This window comes from Heliangelus exortis, chromosome 16, assembly GCF_036169615.1.
Source record: "Heliangelus exortis chromosome 16, bHelExo1.hap1, whole genome shotgun sequence".
NCBI lineage: Eukaryota > Metazoa > Chordata > Aves > Apodiformes > Trochilidae > Heliangelus > Heliangelus exortis.
In genome coordinates, this window is record NC_092437.1 from 10,305,828 (window position 1) to 10,315,426 (window position 9,599).

At 48.3% G+C, this 9,599-nt stretch overlaps 1 protein-coding gene across 1 annotated transcript; it reads left to right on the top strand.

Moving 5' to 3' along the window:
* Positions 1-601: 601 nt before the first annotated feature.
* OCSTAMP (osteoclast stimulatory transmembrane protein) lies at positions 602-9,226 on the top strand. The gene is made up of 3 exons (XM_071759357.1): positions 602-5,566; positions 6,461-7,505; positions 8,462-9,226. Exons 1-3 carry the CDS (start codon positions 5,523-5,525, stop codon positions 8,795-8,797), a joined length of 1,425 nt encoding a protein of 474 aa, XP_071615458.1. The 5' UTR covers positions 602-5,522; the 3' UTR covers positions 8,798-9,226.
* Positions 9,227-9,599: the final 373 nt, after the last annotated feature.

Below are 9,599 nucleotides of genomic sequence, written 5' to 3' on the forward strand. Positions count from 1 at the left end.
GGTACTTTCAATGAAAGCATTGCAAATTGACTGTGATTTTAATCACCTTTTTATCAATTTTTTTTTTAAAAAGGCTTTTATTTTCTGTAAGAATTTAAAATATTTAATTTAAAAGATCAGTCATTGAAATAGATGATTGAATGCTAAAGGATCTGATTCTTGGTTTAGGGAAGGTGAATGACCGGATCCCTGTGCTGGGACAGCATCTCTGATGATATATGATGCCAGGTGGAGCTGGCAAGGCCCAGGGTCACCTGTCCCTGCCCCTGTGCTGCTGATAAGCCCTTGGGAAGGTGGGAGCTGTCAGGGTGATGCTCGCTGGCCATGGCTGCCCTGGGGTCATGTGGTTGTTGGGGACTCATGGGAGTCCAACCAAAACTGCCCAAACCAATTGAATGTGGAACGCTGATCAGTCAAGTTAAAAAAAAAAAAATCCTTAATGTTCAATGAAATCCTTAATGATTGTGGAAAATGCACAATAAAGCACATTTGTTAGCATGTCTCATCATCCTGTTTGCTCTGTAGGCTGAGAGGAGAAAAGCAAAGCCCAAGCCATCTCTCCTCTAGCCTCACCCTCCAGGCAGTGGTTCCCCAGCAGGAGCAGGAGGGCAGGGATGTTTCCCTCTCAGACAGAGCCAAAATAGAGCCCTGTTAAGCAGGTGAGGAACAGGACCAGGAAGGCTCCAGCCCAGTGTCTCAGAGCTGCTGAGCTAAAGATGTGCAGCCCAGCAACCACCTTTGCTGAGGACATCCCATACCACTGTCCTGCTTCCCCAGGGCAGCTCCATGCTGGCTGCAGGCTGGGTCTGGGCTCCATCCTTCTGCATGGATGCTTCTCGCTGTGCTTTAGCAAAGATGGGATGAATGGGGAAGGGAAAATCATTCCCTGCTCCCTTTCCCAGCAGGCTGCCTGTGACTGGTGTGGCATGGCTGTCCCACAGCCAGGGAACAGGCTGTGCTGGCATGGCTGGGTGCCCCAGGAAAGGAGCCCTGCTGTCCTGCTGTCCTGCTGTCCTGCTGTCCTGCTGTCCTGCTGTCCTGCTGTCCTGCTGTCCTGCTGTCCTGCTGTCCTGCCGTGGCTAGAGCTGCTGCTGCAGGGGATCAGAGTTGGTCATGGAACAGAGCTGCCTCTGTCTCTGCAGCCCAGAGGACAGGCAGCAAGGGGCTTTGGATCATCTATTTTCAAGGCTTGAAGGGTAACATCCAGTCCAACTTCATTACAGACAGTTGCAGATTTACTTGTGGTCTCAGCTCTGGCTCAGGGCATCCTACTTGAATCCAGGAGGAAGGTTTCACTTGTCTGGACATAAAAGCAGAACTGAGATCACAAGGGGGGGGGGGTGTAGAAATCTCTAAAACTCACTCCCAGCATCCTGGAGTGTCAAAGAGCAGAAGGTGTTTCACAAATGCAGCCAGGGAAGGTTTGTTATCTCTGTGTGGACATGGGAAACTGAGGCAGAGAGGGGACCAGTGACTTGCATAAGGCCACACAGCTGGGAAAGGTGGGAGGAGCACCCTTAAACCTCTACTTTAGTTGAAGACCTGGCTTCTGCCAGCTCTATCAGCAGCCTCTGCGTTTCCCAGGGCTCTGGTTTAAGGCATGTGGACAACAGCATTACTTAATTCTGCTTTTTCACACCCAGGTGTCTGTGACAGCAAGGCTAGCCTGGCAAGCTTGATTTTAATTTTTTTTTTTTTTTTTTTAAACAGATTTTAAGATTTAGTATTCCTGGGGTTCAAGGGTGAACTGGCTTGCATGAGTAATTTCTAAATCCATTTGCTGCTGCTCGTACTAAAATATACTAAAATCAGCTTTTTATGGTAAATCAACCCTGTTATTGTTGAAAGGGTCTGTGATGTGAGCAGAGATATGAAAATTCCCAGGAAAGGGCACTACAAATATTGTATTAACCTTCTGTAACTTTAACTGTGTTGTTTTAAAGGAACTCTGCCTGCCTATGCACCGTTTCTCTGGGAATGCAAAAAACCAACAACGGTCACCAAAGCCATTCACATTTGCAGCCTGCTTGTGAATTTTAATTAACAGGAAATGCCACTCATGCATTGAAATTCAACATCCAGAATATCTCTGCTTTACTCCTTTGATGTTCCCCGTCCAATTCAGGACCAAGATCCACATGTTCTCCTGAGACTCTTGGAGGAAAATCATCCCGGTTTATTTACAGTAGGAAAACGTTTTTGCGTCGTAGCTTTTATCCCAGAAGCATTCAAGTTGCTTTCCAAGCTGCTCACACAGAGGAGCTGCTACACGGAGCTTTCCAGGGGTGAGTGATTCTGGGGCTGTGCTCAGCCTGTTTGCACCATGCAGTGATGCTGGAAGTCCAGGAGAGAAAGGGAAAGATTCCTGAAGCACACCAAAGGTTGGAATGATAGGAAAAATTCAGCTACTGCCTGTGGGGTAGCCTGGGATCCCCTGTTGCATTTGTCAGTCACTGAAAAGATGTTGCTGGGATTTTCCTATATTTCTGTAGTGGAAATCCAAGAAGATGTGATCTGGCTCCTTATGACCATAAGTTGTTCACTTGCATGTGATTTTAACAAGGAAAAAAGTCACCAAAAATGGGTTCATCTTTCCCACACTCAATTTTTTTGAACTGGCAGAATAACGTGATATAGAGGTGCTGATGGTATTGCCATGGAGAAACATCTTCAGCCTTAAATCATCTTATTTTTAGGCCTCACTTCATCATCTTCACCCTGTCATTTTCTGAAGCTGTGTAGTTCATGTACCTCCTGCTCTCGCTGTGACAGAGCTGTCCTCTTGCCCTGCACGCCCTCCCATCACTGTCACCACCCTGTCACTACAGGAGGAACTCTTAGGTCACTTGGCCAGAAGCTCCTCTTAGGGCTGAGACCTCCTGAGACCTGCTCTGGCAGCCTGCAAAGCCCACATGGATTTAAAATCTCTGCCTTAGGAGGGTGGAAGCTCAGTCCCTCCCCCTAGTCCAGGAGAAAATCCAGGCTTCCCTTCCAAGCTGCGATGCAAGCAAAACCCCTCTGCTGTCTTACAGCTCCAGCCAGCTAGTTGCTAATTGTTGTGTTAAAAAGTTTGAATCAGGTATGAAAGAGAAAAAAAATGTCAGAGCTTGAGTTCTGTAGGAGTTCGATTAAGAAAGCAAAGCCCCGTGACACCACCCGGGAGCTGGGCCACAAGGTCCCCGGTGACAAAAGGCACTTTGGAGCATCCCGAAGGGACACAGCGTCCGCTCCCCAGCCTCCCGTGCTTCCTGCACTGCCGTGAAACTCTCCCACCCGTGGGCTCCTTCAGTTTCTAGCTGAAAGGAGCACGGACCTCCAGGACCTTTAGCAGAATGTCACCACAAGGTGTCACAGTCGCCTTGCTGAGCTGCGCGGTCTCGCCCGGCTCCCCCCTCTCTGTGTCAGGCACACACAGCTCATCCACTTTTTTTAAATTTTGTTTGTTTGATTGTTTGTTTTGTTTTTGACAAAGCGAGCTTGTTCACTGTGTCCCGGGGAAAGCCAGGCATTGATGGTTCCAGCTCAGTTAGAGGTCATCAGTTTGGGGAATAAAAAAGAAGATATCTTACATTTAGAATAGCCCATCCTGCAGAGATGAACTTTGAGCTGAGCTACAGGAAAAATCCAGGTTTGACTTTGCATCCGGCCACTTCTTGTTACTGCCTGGACTCAGTGGTCAAGCCCAGCTGCCCCACAGACTTCAGCTCCCCTTTGCCCAGTGATGAGGGAGGCTCAGAGAACACTCATTGCTCTGTTGTGGACTTGAGAGTCTTTTATTTCTTTATTCGTAACTATTTTTGTGGGCCAGAAAGCTATTTGTCTAGCCTGGGTAGGGTGCTGGGGGCTGATGAAGTCAGTTACCTCACAAATACAGTGAGAAAGAAGTTTCAGAGCCTGCAACTAAGGAGAATCTGATGAGTTTTTCAGAACACAGCTATGGGCCTCTTGGGGTGGCCCTTTGTAGTCTGCAAGTGGAATTCAGGACCTAATTCACGGCCTGGGCAAGCAATTGCTGTGGATGATTCAAACAAATGGCACTTTCTCTCCTGCCCGCCTGGCTGGTGCCACAACCCGGCTGGAGCCAGGCAGAATTCCTCACTCCTCAGCACCAAGGGGGATGCTTTGCTCTACCAGCCATGTGGGAAAAAGGAAAACTGCATCCACAAAGCCGAGTTGTTGAGTGGAGCAGGAAAGACCTTGTGTGGTGCCTGCAGGAAGAGATTTCCTCTGCTGGCTTCTGCTCATCAGTGCTGATGCTCCAGGGCCAGCTGCTGCCATGGGGTCGGGCTGTGTCCCCCAGCAGGTGCTGCTCTGTCCCAGGGGGTGGCCGGGACAGGACTGACCTCCAGCCCTTTGCCCCCTCCAGCCCTGAGGAGCATGAGAAGCTCCTGGGCTCCAGTGGTTCCCACCCAGCAGGAGGGCTGAGCCCAGCTTGGTGTGGGAGAAGAGGTCCCTATAAGGACTGGGCTGGATGAACTCTGTCACTTTTGCCCATACGTGGTGGCTTAGTGTGAGAGCATCTGGTAAAGGGGTGGGCTTGGGGGGGGGTGCCAGGGAAGGGTCCTGTAAGCCAGGAGCTCAGTGCAAGGGGGAGGGCAGTGGTCATACACATTTCTGGTGTGCCAGCTGGTCAGAGGAGAGGAGATACTTCTTTAGAAATGTGAGGAGTAAACAAAACAGTCTGGTCCTTGGCTCCTGGGGGAGGGGTTTGGTGGCTGGAGCTCTGTGCCCTGAACACTTTGGAGGTCAGGCAAGTTTGTCCCATTGGGGGACTCCATGTCCTGGCCTGTACATCTTGGAATTTCTCCTGCCTGTGTGGTAGGGTTTTCTTTGCAGGTTATAATGAATTGGGAAAGGTTCAGGTTTGAAGCTTCATCTTCCTCTGCTAGGACTATGAGATGAGTCCTTAAATGGTTTGTGAGCCCAGCACAGGAGTTCCTGATTTCAGCAGGGAGCAGCAGCCTGCCAGAAGAGATGAACAACTACCTGCACATGGTTTGCTGGATCCTACCATGGCCCTTGTGCCATGACTAATTCTGAAAGAGGAAAAGGTCCCCTTCTCTCTGAGAGAAATCCCAACCTTCTGCTCACTGGTGGGCAGTGGGAGGCGAAGTCAGCTGGGATGAGACAGCTGATTTCCCAGCAAGGGTTGGTGACACCCCATGCTCCATGTGATGCTTGTTCCATCTTCATCAGTCCATATGGTATTGACTCATTTTTTTTCAGCTATGTGTCATGAAGTTAAGCCTTCTCTGACATAAGAGTAAGATCAGAAATCTAAAGCCCAAGCAGTGCTGTGTGTCCCAGCTCTGTCCTCCAGTGGGGTTATTACCTGGGCTTCAAACACCAGGTTTGCCCACTCACTTCAGGAACTGCTAGCATTGATAATCTGAATTGCCTTAAAACATTTTTTTCCTTTCTTTCCTTTTTTTTTTTTCTTTTTTGAGTGTTGTCTCCTTCTGTCCTGAAGCTCCTGGGACCTGCAGCCAGGATCCTCTCTCAGAGCAAGAAGGGACGGGAACATGGAGAGGTTTCAAGCAAGAGTGGGACAACTCTCTGCCACTGGGTATGTAGATGCTCTAATACCTCTCCTTTCCTCTGTTTTGACAGCTGTAGAATGATCTTTTTCCACTGAAAAACCTCCTTTGGTAATCAAAATCCTCCCTCAAAAGCTAACTGAGGTTGCTCTTGGGTGGGGGAAGACAGGGATTGCCTGGCTGGGTATAATCCTGGGGGGAGGCTCCTTCTCCCCACCAGGTTTTCTGGTCTCTGGAGGGTCACACCAGATGTGAGGCCTGAGAAATTATATTCCTTCCCAAACATTTGTTCTCATTAGACATTTAAAGAGCTTTATGGGACAATACATCCTGTCTGCAGTGGCCAAATGCTTGTCCCTGGGGATTTCCTCTGGCACTGGAGCTTCAACGTTGAAACTGTTTTTTCTGATCAATTCTGTATATGTCACTCTTAAACCTGCATATTTTTTGTTTGGTCTCCTCTTAAGAGGCACTGAGAGCAGAGACTGCTACTCAATTGTCTCTTATCCATCAAATACCTTGTGATTACAGAGCTGGTCTAATGATTTCCACAGCAGCAAGGAGCCTTCTTCAGCAGCCTCTAAATAACCTCTAAAGCACTTCTAAAGAGTTGACCCCTCTGAATGACTTCATTATTATTTTTGGAGCATAATATAGTATTTTCCTGTGCTTGTGTTAGAAAAAGAGCAGCCTCATTGTACTTGGCATTTGATCTTTCAAGAAATAGCTTGAACTTCACTATCCTGTGTGCTTCCAGGGAAGATCTCAGTCCCAGCTACTCAGTTTAGCAGAGAAGGGTGAGACCAGAGGCACTCAGAGCAGGGCATTATGAAGTCCCATGAATGATCGTCTTGAGAAATCCCCTTAATCAGTGCCTTTCTGTGCTTTCTTTGCTAACACCCAGCTACTTGTTCTTTGCACAGGAGGAGAGCCCGTGTCTACTGTGAAGATTTTCTGTTCCCAAAGGTGCTCAGCACAGCAGCAGACCTGTGGTTGATTTACTCCAAACCTGTCCCAGCAAACAGCAGAGAGCTGTGGACCTTGTTCCTGCAGTGCTCCTGTGTGACAGCAGTGATAGGAAGCCTCTTCTACAACTGGATGTTTGCTTCCCTGGAGTATTCCTGGCATTTCTCTGTTGGAATGGCCACCTCCTTCTGTCTGCTCCTCCTCCTGACCCTTTTCTTGGTACATCCTGCCCGTTGTGTCTTCACTCTGATCATGCCAACGCTGGGTACCAAACAAGGCCGGAAGCTTCTCTTGTCGACTTGCATCATGATAGCAGTGGTTAACTTGACACCCAACATCATAAGCAACATTAAAACCATCCTGCAGGTGATTAAGTGCATCTGCAAGAATTCCTCTGAGAGTCTTTTGAACTCCACTGCTCTGTTAAATACAGGTTCCCGGGAGTTTGGGGATGTAATTCAGGAAAACGTTCATTCCGTTGTTATTTATAAGCCTATGAACGGACCTTTCCGGTTTTCAATGCTTAACAACAGCTCCTTGATTTACCAACAAATGCACCTTGCTGGTGAGAAAATTAGGAAGGATTTTATGGATATTGAGGCACTGGTCAAAGACTCTGTACGGGTAGGCAACAAGCTGGTTGCTGGCTTCTCCATGCTCTATCTCTGCTTCGAGTCCACCTCCTATTTGAAAAATTACCTCACCAACATCCGCTTTGACAATTTTTACATCACCAAGAAGCTGGAGCGTTTAGCTGTGGACAGAAAAGCATCTCATCTGCTGGTGGGCTCATCCAAAAACCTCATTCGACCGACAGGCTTGAAGTTATCCCGGGAAGAAATGCTGCTGTGCCTCATGCAAGCCATGCTCCTCACCGTGGCCCTGCTGCTGCTGCTGCTGCTGGTGGCAATGGAGCACTTTGTGTTCAGCGTGGCTGACACTGCAGTGAGGAAGGCAGCTCAGTTCTCTGTGGTGCTCGTCACCCTGGGCATCAAATACAGTGTAGGTGCTGGGGTCCCCTCTGCTCCCCTGCCCCCCTGGGCATCACACAGTCAGGGGTGGTGGGGACTGCACTTTGCAGCCCCGGTGACACCATCCTCACTTCCCTCCCCAGCTGCCAGCTGGATGTGCCAGACTTAGGGGGGGAGGAGGTGAAGCCACAACCTCAGCTGCTCCTTCCAGTGCATCAAATATCGGTGTGTACCTGCTCCAGGTTGCAGCCCCTTGGGAGCCAGGAGGGCAGCAAAGGGTGCCTCATGCTGCTCAGCACATGGCCAGCAGGCATCCCTGGGTCACCAGGTCCCTTCCCTAGGCAGGGTGGAGGGACAAGCTCCCTGTGGCACCATCTTCCAGCCGCAGAGAGAGGGCAAGCACAAAAGGGGAGGTAGGGAATGAGTTTCTCAGCTGTGAGGATGTCTCCTCGCCTTGTTGCATTGGCTGCTCTTTAAAGAGGAAGCCCTGCTTACTGGCTCTGTTGTGCAAACCTTCTCACAAACCTCCCTGGCTTCTATCTGTTTTAATACCCTTTATCTGCACTACCTCTGGTTTAGTGTTTTAGCTTTCCTCTTTACCAGGCAGTCTGCCTTTTTCCCCAGCCTGGGGCTGCTTAGCACAGATGCTTGCTTCACAGTAAAATAATCAGGGCTTGGAAAAAATCTCATATTCAAATATGCAGCCACTAAAACTGTTGCCTGTATTATATATTTTCATTGTAAATCTCAAGCAGCAAATAGCTGTTATGATCTCTGTAACAGCAGTGAAAGATGACAGGTGGGACTGGGTCTCACCATGTGAAGTGCCCAGCACCTACACATCATGCTCTTATTCTCACTCAGCACCTGAATACCCCCCAGCAAGCTGAAACTGCTATTACACCCCCCCAGGCTGATGGTTTTGTATTAACCAGTTGATTTTGGTTTGTTCAGACCTCACTTACATTTTACCTCTCTTTATTTCAGGCTAAAATAAAGATCATGCCCGTTTTGGAAATTTTCCAGCTTTCTTTTGATGTACCACTTCAGGACTTTGAAAGAAGGTACCACCATTACCTGAACTTCAGCTCTGCCCACTGTGGGATCAGCCCCCCGACACCTCCCAACCCCTCTGTGCTGCTCATCTTGGGGCTCCTCTTCTGCATCCTTTACACCACTGTGCTCCTGCAGACCTATGCCCACCGCCTCTGCAGAAACATTGCAGGCTCCTTCTTCGAGAGCTGGGAGGAGAAGCGAGCACTTTACCTCTACAAGAAGCTGTCCAGGAAGCACAAGGAGGAGCAAGATGGTGTGAGAAACTAAGGGTACTTTTGGAAGTGCAGGGGATGCCTGAGAGCTGTGGCACTGGCTGGGAATTCTTAAAGATCTTTTCCAACCCAAATGATTCTATGGTTCTTATCTAGGCCAGCATCCTGGAGGACTTCAAATGTGATAGACAGAAACTTGATGTTTGAGTTAGTGCTCTGCAGGGAAGAGGGAAATAGCAGGACCTTGGGGGCTGGAATTGCCTGGGCTGGTTTTACTTGTTGGCTTCTCTCAAAATCAAAAACTATGTTTCTGTATCCAAGATGCAAAAATCTGTCATGAGGGCAGCATCTGACATGTTAGTTTTGAAAGAGAGACAGATTGGACACCTCTGTAAGGGCAAGAGCCAGAGGAGGGGGAGTTAAATCAGCATCAGGTTCCCTATTCTTTCCCTTCATTGTCTCATTAAAGTCTTCATTAAGGTAATTTTTTTGTAATTTTGGCATACTGCACCTCAATTAAATTAGAGAAGTGAAGTGGCAGCAGCAGCCAGATGCACCAAATTCTCTCAGCTTCTGAGGTACTTGAAACAAAGTAGGTCTGGATTTATTTTTTTTAAGCATCTATCTCACAAAATTCTGGTGCATTCATCACCCCAGGTTCCTTAAATTCCCTGCTGTTCTGATGATTAATCCAAGCAGTTTTCTGCCTCTACAGTAAGTAGGGTGCTTTTTCATGAGGTTTCTGTAGAAAATGCCCTGTGCTTTTCTGTTTGGGGAAAGCAAAAATATTTCCATGTGCCCACTGAGTAGCCAAAATGATCAGAAGCCAGGGGTTAAAATAGCTGGGAAGATAACAG